Consider the following 16,580-nt stretch of genomic DNA (forward strand, 5'->3'; position numbering starts at 1 on the left):
ATGACCCATTTCAAGGTAACAGTTTCTGATTTCTATTAAATAATAACAAATATAACTATTTTATCAACACTCATGTAATTATGCTTTATATCATTACATAGCATAAAACAAAGTCGCTTACCGCTGTCTATGTATGCTTAGATCTTTAAAATTACACAACGGAATAATGATGCGGTTTTTTTTAATGTATAGTATAATTCAAAATGAAGGTTTTTATGTATAATACATGCACAATATAGTAGAGAAACACTGATGATTTTAGAGGTATTTATTGTAATGTCGTAAATAAATACATTTTTTTTTGCGCTTACATTGCAAACGCTGGCTGAACCCTACGAGATAGATTAAAATAATGTACTGTAATCCTTATCCAATAAAGTACCTTAAATACATTGTGCATTTCATATAGATTAATATGGCCCTTTACAGTATGTAATTTAAATTCATATTTTCGAAGATATTACAGATTTCAAATATAATACGTAGTGTTCTGTATTTTTTAATAACAAAAAGCTATTAATTTTGTAGATAATGTCATTCTGTAGTATATTTAGTATCAGTATTGCACCCGTGCGAAGCCGGGGCGGGTCGAGTAAAGTATCAGTTTGTTTGTTTGAACGCGGTAATCTCAGGAAAAGAACTGCGTTGGCCCATTTATAGAGATAAGTTTTAAAATATGTCACGTAATTTTAAATGTCGCTGAGCACCAAATGTGTATATATTATACAATATCTACGGAGAATAAACTGATCAGGAGATGTTACAGTGCTCAAATAGGCAAACACAGGTGCACTCATATATTCCTCATGATAATTTCACGAGTTTCACGAGTTCAAGTTCAAAATCAATGGTTTTCGATTAGGGTTTATTAGAGACTTTTAGCCCTGCTAGCTTCCAAATAGAGTTTTCTCATATAAGGTCCCATATAAGTTCTTATTGGGACCTCGAAGCCAGGATCTCCAGTAAACCTTTGAACAACGAGAGGATGCTCTAGTCAAAGTATCGTTAAAGGACAAAAGGTGTACTGTCGATTTTTTTACAGAAAATTTAAATGGACATTGCAACGTAGGCCATTAGCCAGTTATCAATAAAAATACAATGAGTGACATAAAAATGGTAACGCAATATCGTAATGCAAACATAAAAATAGCAATTTGTATGACTGTTATTTTTAACGGATATTAGGCACATTACATTTGAGTTACAACATTGTCGTGAAATACACTTTGGGTATTTTGTAATTGAAATTCATATTCGTCAAAAATTTACCAATACGACAATTTATATTTATATGAATAGGCACGTTAGTTTCCCGCGACTTCGAGCAGGTAGAAAAGGGAAGGGTGAAGGGGGTTGTATGGGTTTTACGTAACCTATATCCTTTTCTGTATTTAATTATTATATAATTGTTTTCTTATTATTTATTAATAACGGTCACTGGATTATTATATATGTCGCGGGAAAATAATATTTTGTCGGTTTGATGAATAGTTCATATATATATATATATTTATATTAGGCATTATGAGTTTTGGCCTTCATATTCATTGTTTGATTTCAATAATGATTTTACACACGCAACTTTTTTATATATCAATTTTTTATTCAATTATGAACCAAATAAATGCTTCTAGACCCCCACAGTTTTTCCACTTCTGTAGGTATTTGTTAAATGAAGATTACATTGATTGATTTAAAAAAAAATACACTATATTAAAAATTAAAATGCTGCTTAAATAATTGCTTTCGCTTTTATCAATTACGCTCAGGAATAAAAGTTATTTATTTTTTGCAATATAATGATAATTCAATTAAATGAATTGTCAACTGCTGCATTATGACGTCATCAAATGGCTTGGATCTAACGGAAGCCATATTTACATGTAAATATGTATGTATCAGTGCCGTAACAATTTAATGTTCGTCTTTATATGTGATATTTAAAAATATACTGAAAGCTTAATTTAATTATGTTCTAACCTAACCTGTTTAGTTTGATTCATGGAGAATTCTTTTTGGAACATTCATATCAATACTAATATTATAATTTATGCGAAAGTATCTTTATCTGTTAACTCTTCACGCTTAAACTGCTAGACCGATGTAGATGAAATTTGTTATGGAGATAGTTTGAGTTCCCGGGACATCGTGGCGGGTGGTGTTCGGGGTGGCGTTTTGTGCGCTGTAGGTAAGTTTTATCAAATTCGCGCGCGTAAAGTCGCAAGGTCAGTGAACATTTGTAGTTTAGTATACCGTTGGATTCCGCTGCTACATATCAAGTCCTCAATCGATCGTCATGATAATTGCTAGATATAATATATGAGATACTATAAACAGACCGGGGAGTCTGCCATTAACTTTATAAAGAGAATTGTATTGTTAAACACGATAATAAAAAAAAAAAATGTAGTATTAGTCGGTATTGTGTAATTATTTTTGCATGATATAGTCTGATGAAATAATTTTAGGCTATAAAATCGTATGCCTCGACCATTAATGGCGGAGCAATTATTATAATTTGACTATATTCGAATTTCTGATGTGTGTTCCTCTCACGTGGAGGCCCCAGGGCAGTTGCCCTGGTTGCCCTACCCTAAATATGGCCCTGCGTTTAAAAGTCGAGTGTTTTAGTCACTGGATCATTGCAACTCTTAAAATGTATTCCTAAATGAGTGCTGTTAATAATGCTTACCATCTAAATACTCATTGTGGAATGCAACATATGATTGAAAGTTAAGTAAGTACATTTGTAAGCGGTTATCTAATAGATAAGTTTTGGTTAAATGCTCACAAGTAAGACGTAGACATATATGTTTTGATAGTTTATATGGGTGAGAAACAACTTGGGACTCGAGTCGCTTCCCTTTGATGAGTTCTGCTCATTGAGAGCAATACACGAGACTGGGTGCAGATTTTCGAAACGATCCGTTAGCTCCTTCAATTTATGCAGAATACTGTCATCGAAGGGATTTTAGAGGGTGAGCAATGAAACGTAAATTGGATACAATCTGCCCTTGGGCCCTATGCAACTTTTATAAGATAAAATAATAAAAAAGGGCAGGCGAGTCTGAATAGAGAATGTTTAATTATTACCGAGCCGTGTGGTCCATTCAAGGGGCTGGACAATATTTATGTAACCTAGCCCACCTAGTTTCTACCTAGGTCCTATGTTACGTGGAGTAGTTAAACAATGGGTCCCATGAACCGGTGAATTCTCTCCGCTGATTTAAATAGACACATTATATGCAAATTTATGTCTCACGGATTGTCGATTACTTAAGAATAATAAGTAGAAATTGTTCGTGGAAGTGGTCAGCGTTGTACTAGGTTCGATTATAGGTTATGTCATGATATCATATAGATACTGGCTACGTGTCCTGTTCATAGGGACTACAACGTAGAACGTTTACATTAAAGGACAAATATATTTCTTTTTTAGGCGACGTTTGCACAGAACAATTAACTCAAGAACACAAACAAAAAATCCAAACACACAATATAGGCATAGGCAAGACAGCTCACTTTTTGTCCTCTGTTGGTTAGATTTAACTTGGCCTATTAATAAACTTAAATATCATGTCAAAAATAAATAAAACATATACAATACAAGATTATACCTATTCATGTTAAAAAAGCGTGAAGTTAATATTTATAAAGAATATATAAAAATTTAATTCAACTTTATAAACATGAAATATGTAATTGTGACTGAGTTCCTCACTGGCTCTTCTCGTTAGAATCATAGTAGGCACAAGGGAAATTCGCTTCTAACGTTAATGACGCATTGGTGATGTTGGAAATGGTTAACATTTATTAGAGCGGCAATATGTATGGATATTGGTAATGTTACCACCATATTTGCTCAACCTACCTATACCATAAAAAATACTAGTTGTCGCCCGTAGCGTTGCTCGCGTATGGTGTTGGTCGTCAGCTGCTAGGCATAAGGCAGTATGTCCTACATTGAAATTCAATCTTGCAAGCATCGTTTCAATGATTTGGTCGTGAAAAAGCAACAGACAGACAGGCGGATAGACAGTCAATTTTAATTTCTCATTTATAATATTAGTTTCGATGTCCTAACCGATATTATAAATATGAAACTTAGTTTGTTTATTTGTTTGTTACGCTATCACGTCTTAACAATTCAACAGATGATCTTGAAATTTGGAATATACGTTGTCAGGGATACAGATAATGATGTAGAGTATTAACTGCACAGCACCCCCCCCCCCCTTCCTAACACCAGGCAAGGCCGCGGGTCGACACTAGAAGATATAGTATATAAAAACGAATGTGACTTGATACAATGTTTTCTTAAGAAGAAAGGAGAAAGTTTTATTTGGTAATAGGTACAAGAACAATTATTTTAAAGTAATCAACAACGATTACGAGACGAAAGTTTCCTCTGTGTGAGATTTTTTTTTGTTTAGTTTCAGACATAAGTTAAAATACATGATTATTATATTATATATACATATTTTTTTTATATGTGTAAAAAAATTATATTGCATGGGTGTGTATGTGAGAAAGAAAGAGAAAGCGCGTGCGTGGTCGTCTGTGAGCGTGCGAGCGCGTTTATACTCGTATCTGTGGGCGTTTGCGAGCGTGCGCATCTTTAAGGACGCGTGATTTTAAGTTTGTGCGTTCAAAATGCCCTCTTACCGTAGCATAAGAAGTAATTCTGCGGTGTATTGTTTTTTATTCAAGTGGTAAGGATTAAATATAATACAAATGTCATTTCTATACATTTTAAAATAAATCTTTGTTGATAAGCGCTCAAACTAAAGTCAAACTAGTTAATTTGACTTTGAACAACGTTTTGTAAACTGGTGGTAAAAAATGAGCCATTGCGCTCTCAAGGAGCCATTAACCATGGATTCCATTCTTAAGATGTTTTATGCCTTGCCTCTGATTATACTCCCTCGTGGCCCATGGAATTCTTTAATAAAGAAATTTTTAGATGTGCAACTGTAGCCCGGATAGCTCAGTCGGTAGAGCATTGGACTTTTAATCCAAGGGTCCAGGGTTCAAGTCCCTGTCCGGGCGGTTTCAATTTTGTTTCAAAACAAAATTAATTATTAAAAATAATCTATTTTAGTTTATTGATTTTTTAGATGACATTGGTTTAAAAGAAGTTCATTCTAATAATTTGTTCGACAAATATTAATTTGTCGAACAAATTGCACAGCGCACGTACATTAGCACGTGAGCTGTTCTTCAAAAAAAAAAGGAAAAATATCTAAAATCGTTACAGCTGGTCACTCAAATATTACCCAAATACTAGTTCACTGGACTACACAATAGTCGGTCCGTCGCAATTAAGTCACGGAAGTGATATTCCCATGGCAGCAACTATGTAACATGACCTGGCTTTATATATATCTCGGTACATCAGATAAATATCAATTTAATTGTTGGATAATAGGGAAAATAATGTAAGAGTTTACCACACTTCAGTGCGAAAACTCTATCAATGAAGTCCGGTTTATTTATTCACGAAACGAATCGGATAGTACAGAGATCTTAAGATTCTTTTTTTTATTTAAAATAATACTAGCAATGCAATACTTGACGACCTCCGTGGTCGAGTAGTTTGTACACCGGTTTTCATGGGTACGCCACTCCGAGGTCCCGAGTTCGATTCCCGGCCGAGTTGCTATAGAAAAGCTCATTAGTTTTCTATCATGTCTTGGGTCTGTGTTTGTGTTACCGTCTTTACTTCTAATTTTCCATAACACAAGTGCTTTAGCTACTTACACTGGGATCAGAGTAATGTATGTGATGTTGTCCAATATTTGTTATTTGTGTTTGTTAATGCCCCAAATTAATTAAGGAATTACTAATATTCCAATTGATCCTTCCTTTTAAGTTTATCACTTGTGTTAGGAGTGGGGACGACAATAGCCCAAGGGGTCAGGAATGATGCTGTGACTTTTAAAATCGCAAGGCGGCCCGTAAACCATTGCACTGTCGACGCTTTTTTAACTCGTGTTACGAGACTAGCCCTAGCCTCCATACGGTGCTACGTCATAGGATATTATAATTAATTATATCATTAATAATATCATATATTATAAATATATACAATTATTATTGTAATTAATTGATCAATAATCTGTACAACTTTAGTTAATATTATTTTATGGGATAACATTTAATACTGGCATGTAGCACTATTTCTTATTTTAAAAACGATTGAGCTGTCATAAGGAAAACAATTGGAGGATTCTGAGGGATTGTAAAAGATATATACAGAGATTGGAGCATCATTGTAAAAAACATACTTTTATTGCCATCCCGAACTACTGAAATTACACTCTGTTTACGCTTTAGTTCGACGTCGTATTGACGTTGTAAGGAATTGTTAATATTTGTGACAACGATTTTGAGCGATGGTTATCATTATTTGCTAGTCTGCATATCTATTATTTAAAAAAAAACACAATCTCCGGTTGATATTCAGGTGTTTGAATGACTTCATTGTCCTAGCCTTTAGAAAATCAAATCACAAATCTGCGTTTAGCCTTCATATCTATACTATCCGATCCGCTGATTTTGATTAAATTTGATGTGGAGGCAGTTTGAATGGATAAAGGATACAGCTATTTTATTTACTATATTCACCGTAACTTTGATCACTTTGATAAAATCAGTGATAATCATTGTATGTGCAAAGAAGTAAGGATAAGCTTAGAACGCTAAGTTTACGACTCCGCAAATTTAATAAATCCTTCTCGGGGCAAGGTACCCGTTTTTATAAAAAAATTCCGCAGACATTTTTAACTTTGCCGTTTCATGAATTCAAATCATTTGTAAAAAATACATTGGTAAAGAAGGCATATTATTCGATACAAGATTATACAGATGATAAAAAGCGTGGAGTTAGTACTTGTTGACTTACAGGCAGGAGATATAACATACATATATAATTGTGCCGAGATGGCCCAGTGGTTAGAACGCGTGCATCTTAACCGATGATTTCGGGTTCAAACCCAAGCAGGCACCACTGAATTTTCATGCGCTTAATTTGTGTTTATAATTCATCTCGTGCTCGACGGTGAAGAAAAACATCATGAGGAAACCTGCATGTGTCTAATTTCAACGAAATTTTGCCACATGTGTATTCCACCAACCCGCATTGGAGCAGCGTGGTGGAATATGCTCCAAACCTTCTCCTCAAAGGGAGAGGAGGCCTTAACCCAGAAGTGGGAAATTTACAGGCTAATGTAATGTAAAATGTAATATAATTGTATTTAACTAACATGACTGACATGTATTTTTACATGTTGAAAAAGAGTAACTACTGAGTTTCTTGCTGGTTCTTCTCGGTAGAATCTCCATTCCGAACCGGTGGTAGCTTCACTTAATATAATTTGTTAAATGACGATTCAAAATTGCTTGGAAAGGCCTACTTGAATAAAGTATATCTTGAGTTTGTTTTTGTGTGATACAAGTACGGTTTTATAAATTCCATGCGAGTAAAGCCGCAGGTTCAGCTAGTATATTATGTATTTTTTTATTTTTGCGTTATCACGTAAAAACTACTGAACGTATGATATGAGACTACGACCGATCGTTGCAGAATCGTGGTGGTGACCACTTACCATCAAGTGGCCCATATTGTACAAAGTACAAAAAAAAATAGATTTTACAACTGAGGAAATAGAGACTGTATCTCTGTAAGTTTATAATAGTTTTGATGCAGTGCTTATACTCGTTCTCTAACTAAACTACTAATAGGTCAGAAAATATCATCAAACAATATAAATAAACTAGTGTAAAATTATACAACTTCAAGTTTAAGTCTATAAATAATATCAATACAGTAATGAAATAAGATAGTCAATTTAAATACGTTTTGTTTCAGATTTTTTGCGTCACTTTGAGCCTGATTGCATTGGTTCACTGTGAGCCGCCAGTGCCAGGATACCACTATGAACCAAACAACTATCATTCGAATACATTTAACACGCCTAGTAGCAGTTATTTGCCATCGAAAACAAGTATGTAACATTTTTCTATCTTAACTTAAGATTAAGATTACATTATTTTTCTTAAGTTTTTGTAATATTTAATCTATACAAGTCAATACTAATATCATAAATGCGAAAGTAACTCTGTTTGTTGCTCTTTCACGGTCAAACCGAAGAAACGAATTTGATGAAATTTGGTATGAATCAAGATTGACTCCCAGGAAGGACATAGTCTTCTTTTTTATACCTAGCACCTGACGGTCAACGCAAATTAATCGATTGAAGCCGTGCTCGATACTAGTATTAAATATAGAATTAGATTAATGTTATTAATTATATTTAAACATTCCAGGTTTAAATTTACCCAGCAGTTACCTGCCGCCGAACTCTTTCACTGGAAATGGTCACAATTATGACCATAGGCAGAGTAATAGTCATAATTATGACAATCACCATAGCCACCATCATGGAAATGATAATGAAGTAGTACGTACTTAGGTGATAACTTCTTAACATAGATATACCGAATTGGAGCCCGTGAACGTTAGCCCAATATTGTAGGTTTGATTCATTGACCGTTGCATGTTTGTGCTTAATTTGAGTTTGTCTTTTCGTCCTTCGCATTCAACGTCGAAGCGTTAAGAAACTGTTAATTGAAAATTGTAATGTACATCTATTTATTTCGCATTGGAGCAGCACGGTAGAATAAACTCGCCTTATCCTCAAATGCAGAGGAGGATTTCATCCAGTAGTGGGTTTATTTTTAAATAATTTTTACTAACCAGATTTTGTTTAAATGTTCCTTCTATACACACATTATTTATATATAAATTTGGAATGAAAAGTGAAATAACTAATAATAATTAAATATATTGGAATAACACCAATAATAACATATAAATTGAGTTGCATCTACTGTAGATGCATCTCATAACTGACATCCAGTAGAGTAGAGTAGATATATAAACATTATTGTCATTAATAATAAATACCGCTTCAATACAATGGATCGGACTCAATAATTTCGAGAGTCTTGACAGACACGCACACAAACACACGAAAATATTACACATTCACAAAATACGGTAAAATAGTTAACTTTAAAGTATTATCTTGGAAAATCATTTTATTATTTCGATAAGTCTCTTAGTTGAATATTTAAAAATGTTTTATAAAATAAAAACAATTAACAATTTAAAAGCTAATTTTAATGTACAAATGGTTCTTGTTAAATATATATAAATTCAAGACTTATGTCTATGTATTTTGTAAATTGTATACGAGTTAATTGGTTTCAACCTGTATATATTATCGTCTACAGCATAAAATATATCGCCGTAGTCGCCAAAAATAATACTACGCGGGAAGAAATCTAAGAAGGCCACGTGCTTCGCTGTTCCATTCTTACAGTCGATTTCGTACAAACCACTTTCAGTAACACCGAATGTCTTGTATTCATCAGATATGAAATGATAAACTACGTTTAAATCTTTATTTTTAACAACTTCAACGCCATCGATTGCACAGTAAACACCACACATAGTCACAAAATGTATATTCTTCTTGTAGTCGACATCGAACTCTATAACTGTTTTCATGTTTCCAACTAACACTGCTTTTAGACCTTGGTCAAATATTTTATATATCATATGATTATTTGCATCTATTAGATACATTTCATTATTTCTTATAACTATTTTGAATATGTTCATATTGTATAAGCCGATGTTGATTGCTTCTTCTGCTATGGGATCGTACTTGTACAGACCATCGTCTGAACCGAAATATACTTCTCCGGTATCTGGATCAACGGCCGTCGCTTTATTTTTTTCAATACCATTGATTTTCGCTGCCCTTTTTGTTATTATATTAATGAAAGCACGTCCCGAGTTCTGTATAGAGTCATCCATGAACATAAAGTATAGATTTCTACTCGCTGAATCATATGCTAACTCTTTTACGTCTTTGAATTGATTTGTAAGCAGTTCTTGTTTATATAATCTAGTACCGATCCTCTTTATTGGTGTGTCTGTGACGTAAATATTTATCTTAGCATTGACACAAACTGTTATCACTGAAATTAGGATACCTATGATCGATAGCATTGTTTCTGATTTCAAAACGTGCACGTAAAGTCACATTACGTCTAAAACTGACTTCAATGGTAAATGTTTTGATCTTTTATCTCATTGAGGTTAAAACAGATTAAATATTTGCGTTCAGACGAGTTAGGTGCATTCAACTATGGTCCGTATGTCTATAAAGATAAGACACAAGTATAATTTTGGAATTTTTCACAATTACTCATTTGGTATTTGTCATTGCGGATGTGTTGAGAAAATTGTTATAAACAAGCGTAGAGGTCGTTTTGAACAGCTCATCATAATTATGCTAGTTAAGGGAGTTCATACACTTATTTGTTCGTTTGTAAATGTCTACTTGTTCCACTTTATATAATAATTTATAACGTACCATTTTTTCAGTCATATTTTTTAGATAAAAGTAATGAAAGTTCAGTTTGATTTTTCTATTTACCAAAACATTTAATGTAGTAATTTTCTTTAGTTTGAACTTATATTCATAGTTATTTTTATCGTAAAATTTAAATGGATACATTATATCAAACAACACTGCGAATTTTCGTTCACTGTCATTGTTTATACAAAGAAGTCTTTACGTACTTAAGTTTAACAAGTCTTATCCTTATTAGGTTTGAGTCGAATCAATTTAGTGGCATCCGAGTAAACTATATTATTGTCATTATCAAATGCCAAACCGAAAACGTCATCAATTGCTAACATTTTCCTCAACGAAACGTCAGATTTATCAACTTTATAAATGCCATCGGGAAGACACACAAACACGTCCCCGTTGATGTCCGTGGCCAGTCCTCTCACACCTACATCACTAAATTCGTGATACAAAGTTGCTTCTTTCGTTCCTTTCATTTGACTAAATAATCCAGTTGTATTAGTAAAAAATATAACATCTTCATTGTCAATAATAAACTGATCGACCTTGGTATCTTCTAAGTCTCTGTATCTAACTGATTGGCCGTTAATGTAAGTAAATAAGAATTGTGAAGGAAACACTGAATAATACAGCACATCCTTGAAGAATATGTGCCAAACATCTGCATCTCGTACACCTAAAAATTCAGCTGATTTTTTTTTGTGATTATATTTGTATATACCATCACTTCCACCTATATAAACGTCGTGGTTCGTCTGATCAACTGCTTGAGCGAAGCCGTTATTAACACCTTCTATATGAGCAAATTCTTTTGTATTTAAATTAACATACGCAGTTTTGAATACATCGTCGTCTTTATTCAGACTGTAGCTGAAATAAACCCTGTTGGTGCTGTAAGCTACAGCTAGTGAGTATGGTCGATCGATATCTTTTTTAAGTTCTTCGATTTCATGGTATACATTGTCTATTATGATTCCATCACACGGCTTAACCTCATCTTCCTTAATGACTGCTGCTTGTATGATTGCAGCTGTTGCTAAAATCAGGATCAGGTGCATTTTAGCTGCAAAATAGAAGTTTAACTGATTCATTTGTAATATATTGACAATAATGTCTCTTTGATCGTTTACAGAAACACTAAATTCTTACTAATTAATGATATTATTGTAAATTTAACGTATACGGTTATATACTAAATTTATAATTAAATTCATAATAAATTCATTTTCCCTACGCACTTAGCAAGGAATATTACTAGCCCTATATCTTAATATGATTCACATCTCTTATTTACTGCATCGTTTGTCTAGTGGCTTATAAGAATACCGACATCATCCTTGGTTCAATCCCCGTCGGCTCAATAAATTTTTATTGTTTTTTTTGGTGCACAATTCTCAGACACAGCTCGGATTTTAAATAAAGGCAGTGCTAACAATCTAGTGACTCGGAAAGTACCTCGAGCCGTTTACCCTGTACCTGCTCTCTCTGGTAGTGCTTACACGCAAACTTTTAAGAACGGCCGCGGTAACCCTTATTGGTTTGGAAGATAGTTAAGCTAAATTAAAATACTATAAATATATAATTGAAAACGTACCCGTTTATACTTGTTGAGTGATGTTCAACTAATAAATTGTACTAATGTATACAAAGTTATTTAAAAATGAATAAGGAATACGTAGAGTCGTCGCTACGATTTGACTTCATATATTAATTTTATTTATTTGTATTTGAGTTTCTACTGCGTTTATTGTAGGTTCTTCTTGACAGATATTATACAAAGTTATTTAACGGTGAATAAGGAATACGTAGAGCCGTCACTGCGTTTTGAATTAATATATTGATTTTAATTATTAGTATTTGAGTTTCTAATGAGTTTCTTGTCGGTTCTTCTTGATAGAATCAATGAATATTTTAATTTAATGATGGTCCATGGAATAGTAGGTACTCTTGGATAATTGTAAAGTTCTATACCTTAAGAGTTTTAAATTTTAAAGTTGTTACGTTTTTCTGATACCACGATTCGTATAAAGATAATTAATGTAATTTATTGAGTGATTTTTATGTACACTCATCATTACATCTGTAGGTATAAAGATAAGTACGGAATGCGATATATTTTTCAATTTTGTTCGTATATTGACTCAGTATTACTCATTTTTTCTCTAATAGAAGCATTTTGGTTCGCAATAAGTCTTATACTTTTCTAAGTGTTACAATGTATTGATTTTCAGCTTAATAAATTTACCAGTGAACAAGGAATTAAAAAAGGAATTATAATATTTTTTTCGAACAAACATTCTATTTGCTTTCTTCAAACAAATATGACAAAAAAGTTCTTCTGTACGCTTTTCGGTTCACTTTTCAAATACACATCAAATAACACGAATATTTAGTTTGTCTGCCTGTCTGTACCACTGACATTGCGAGATTTTGATATTTTTGAGCTATTAACCAACCAGTTTTTGCAGCGGAATCAAGATTAAACAATAAATTGAACCTTTTAAAATGATGATTCAAAAGTGCTTGGAAGGCTATTTGAAAAAGGGATTTTTTTGATTTCAGTTGGTAAACTATATTATTGTCATTATCAAATGCCAAACCGAAAACGTCATCAATTGCTAACATTTTCCTCAACGAAACGTCAGATTTATCAACTTTATAAATGCCATCGGGAAGACACACAAACACGTCCCCATTGATGTCCGTGGCCAGTCCTCTCACACCTACATCACTAAATTCGTGATACAAAGTTGCTTCTTAAGTTCCTTTCATTTGACAAAATAATCCAGTTGTATTAGTAAAAAATATAAAATCTTCATTGTCCATAATAAATTGATTGATTGATGTATTTGCAAATATGTTTTTGCGACCAAACGTTTGGTCAAACAAAGGGATATCTACTATCTATCTATATCTACCCAAACACGATAAGCGTAGTGGTACCTCTACACTTAATATTTTAAATAAGTTGGACAAACATTCTATATACAGATTTAATATACATAACAACTAATTAATTTATCAATTTTATATATATTTCTCTTTTAAATTTTAATGAAAAACTTTGACCATCTAAAATAAGTAAGGCAACTCTATTAGTCTATGTTCTTTACGGTCCCTGACCTGAAGTCGAAGTTTATCTACAGCTTATTAATCAGTTTCTCACTTATTTATACATAAGTAAGTAAATAACTGGTATAACATTTAAATCGTATGTCAAAATACAAGAGCCTAAACTAAAATTTAAAAAAAAAAATTAAAAAACCAATAACGTATCTACTTTCGGAACATTAAGATTGAAGGCTACTTTTTTACACAAATGATTGTGAATAGTTTTTAAATTAATTATATACAATTAAAATCCTGCATGGATGTGAAAAAAGACTATTTTTATACATTTTTTTATCGTCTGTACTTATTTTAACCGATTTAAAAAGTGGGAGTTATGTTTAAACTGATAGATCTATTTTGGATAATATGAACACTATATTTAGGTAGGTCATATATATTTTTCTTTATTCATGTCAAAAACCTTTACTTTTATAGTACTTATAGGTAATCGGGCCACCTGGTAAGAGGTCACCTCTGCTGATAGACATTGGCACTTCAATATTAACCATACCTTAGAAAAAGGATGTTATGTCCCTTGTGCCTGAAGTTACTTATCCTTCAAATCGAAACAAAATAATACTAAGTATTGCTATGGTATGGTATTCCTACCTAGACGGGCACAAAGCCCTAATACCAAGTAAAATATGTTAGCCTGCCATAAATGTATGCTTTTCATGATTTTTTAACATAATCTAAGGGATTAAAATGTCTGTAAGATTTTATTATAGAATCTAATACACAGGAAAAATGCATTAATTTTATGGAGTCGGAAATTAACCAATGTTGAAAAATTTTCAGCCGAAGTCTTATGAGTTTGGTTATTCAGTGAAGGATGCTAAGTCTGGTAATGATTACGACCGTCGAGAGATGTCGGATGGCAATGTAGTGCAAGGTGAATATAGAGTGCAGCTGCCAGACGGACGGACACAAATCGGTAAGATTCCCTAATTGCTTGATTCAAGTAGTATCCCAACCAATATTATAACTACAAAAGTAAATCTGTTTGTTATCTCTTCACGCTTGAACCGATGTTACAATTTAGATGAAATTCGGAATGGAAATAGTTTAAGTAACAGGGAAGGACATAGGTTTTTATCATGCTTGTGGAAGTTTGTATGGAAAATATGTATGTATAGGGGTAAAATGGGGGTTTTATGCTATAATTTTTTATAATTTTCGCTCGGGTATAGCCGCGGTTTCGGCTAGTTAGAAATATGTCTAAATCCTAACTTAAATTATAAATATGAAATTTTGTCTATCAACGTGATACTAGGTCGGTCAAAATTATATTTTGAATCGTTAACACGATGTGTAGCGATGACTATTTATAACAATAACATTTTATATTAATCACAGTTTATATATTTTTCAGTGACTTATCACGCGGACTGGCAGACTGGTTTTCATGCGAATGTAAGGTATGAAGGAAAGGCAAGTTATCCTGAACCCAGCAATCAAGGTAAGGTACCTTTTGGTTAATTGTAATTAAAATACCGCATAGTATATGATATACTATGCGGTATTATAGTGTTGAGAGATTAGCTTCTATTAAATGTTTGGAGAAATTCTCAATAGTATACCAAAATCGGGAAACTGGCAGTATTTACTCTCCTATCCATTTCAAAGGACGTAAAGTTTCTTTGCCTTCTATTGGCATGGATGTTGTGTGTTGGATTCTATTGGCAGTGCTAGGAAATTTGTGTGAATCGGAAATAAGAATGAAAGTAATCTATTCAACAGAACAAACGATAAAACGGACATTTCTTTCTGATTCTATTTTCATGTGTTTAGGCTTTTGCGTGTGTAGATTGTATACGCATAATATCTCTTTGACAAATTATTTACCTACTTTTAACATAGATACAACGACTGGAAAATGATCCACTTGATAGTAAGTAGTCAGCACTAGGCAGATACATAGGCGCTGTAAGAAATATTAACCATTCCTTACATCGGCAATGAGCTTTGGAACCGTGATATGTCACTTGTGCCTGTAGTTAAACTGGCTCACCAATGGTAATAGTACTATACTAAGTATTGCTGGTTGGTGGTAGAGAGTTCATTATTGTTATATATCCCCTGCTGCCGGTGCAATATATGGTTAGATCTAAACACCAGCTCGTTGCCAAGGACGGGAATAGATTCAATGTCCTTAATTTCATTTTTATTTTTTCTTTGTTTGTTTGTTTCGTAACTGTTTGTGTAACGACTGACAAAATTTTCTCAATCAATTAAACGTTTGTTTCAGGTTATAACTACAACACACCGGATTATTCCGGATCATTAACCGGTTTCCAAGGTAATTCCGGCTATAAGCCCGTGTACGGACCTCCTGGATATCATTGAACAGAATTTGATAAGGTTTTCAGTGGCAGTGGGTATTTTAATCCACTGTTAATTTAATTAAACGAAATACCGACGTACCTAAATGAGTATTATTAGAGAGAATTTAGTTTAAATGTTTGTGTAATTATAATTACGCTTAAGTGCCTGAATATATGTTTTATACATATTTTTTGAGTTTTATTTCATAATTATCACATTTTATTTCAATTTTAAATAGTATTCGATTGTATTATTGAAATAACTTGTACTATTCGTTGATATTTGTATAAGCAAGATCAGTTAATTCTAATGTTATTTTCATGTTCTAAAATAAAGTTTTAAATAGTGTATATAAGTAATAAATATTTAGAAGAGTATTTAAATAAATTTAAAATTGATTTAGTTCTATACGATTTGTTCATATATTACTATTAGCTATCCGACCCGGCTTCACGCGGGTTTAAGAGTCTATATACATCTTGAAGATTTGACAGATTTAAGATTGATTCTTATGAGATGAATACCCAGAATTTCTGTAGTATAATATGCATGTATTATACATAAACTTTTCTCTTGAATCGCTCTGTTTTTTAATGAAAGCCGCATGAACACCCGTTGTATAGTTTAAAAGATCCAAGTGCATAGACGGCGGGAAGCGACTCTGTGATATGCTATGTAGAGATATTGCTCTGAAGA

The 16,580-nt window shown here is 32.9% G+C and overlaps 3 protein-coding genes and 1 non-coding gene across 4 annotated transcripts; 2 read left to right on the top strand and 2 right to left on the bottom strand.

The window, feature by feature from the left end:
• Positions 1-16,069, top strand: LOC113391962 (pro-resilin-like). The gene is made up of 6 exons (XM_026628126.2): positions 1-15; positions 7,871-8,006; positions 8,329-8,462; positions 14,358-14,493; positions 14,932-15,018; positions 15,808-16,069. The coding sequence occupies exons 1-6, from the start codon at positions 1-3 to the stop codon at positions 15,903-15,905; spliced, it is 606 nt and encodes a 201-aa protein (XP_026483911.2). The 3' UTR covers positions 15,906-16,069.
• On the top strand, positions 4,977-5,049 carry Trnak-uuu (transfer RNA lysine (anticodon UUU)). Its single transcript has one exon. It is a non-coding gene; the product is annotated as a tRNA-Lys (tRNA).
• LOC113391958 (uncharacterized) lies at positions 9,197-10,081 on the bottom strand. Its single transcript, XM_026628120.2, has one exon. It carries the CDS (start codon positions 10,079-10,081, stop codon positions 9,221-9,223), a length of 861 nt encoding a protein of 286 aa, XP_026483905.2. The 3' UTR covers positions 9,197-9,220.
• Positions 10,664-12,204, bottom strand: LOC113391959 (ommochrome-binding protein-like). The gene is made up of 2 exons (XM_026628121.2): positions 12,043-12,204; positions 10,664-11,511 (listed from the first exon to the last, which is right to left on the bottom strand). The coding sequence occupies exon 2, from the start codon at positions 11,504-11,506 to the stop codon at positions 10,664-10,666; it is 843 nt and encodes a 280-aa protein (XP_026483906.2). The 5' UTR covers positions 11,507-11,511; positions 12,043-12,204.
• Positions 16,070-16,580: the final 511 nt, after the last annotated feature.

This window comes from Vanessa tameamea, chromosome 27, assembly GCF_037043105.1.
Source record: "Vanessa tameamea isolate UH-Manoa-2023 chromosome 27, ilVanTame1 primary haplotype, whole genome shotgun sequence".
NCBI lineage: Eukaryota > Metazoa > Arthropoda > Insecta > Lepidoptera > Nymphalidae > Vanessa > Vanessa tameamea.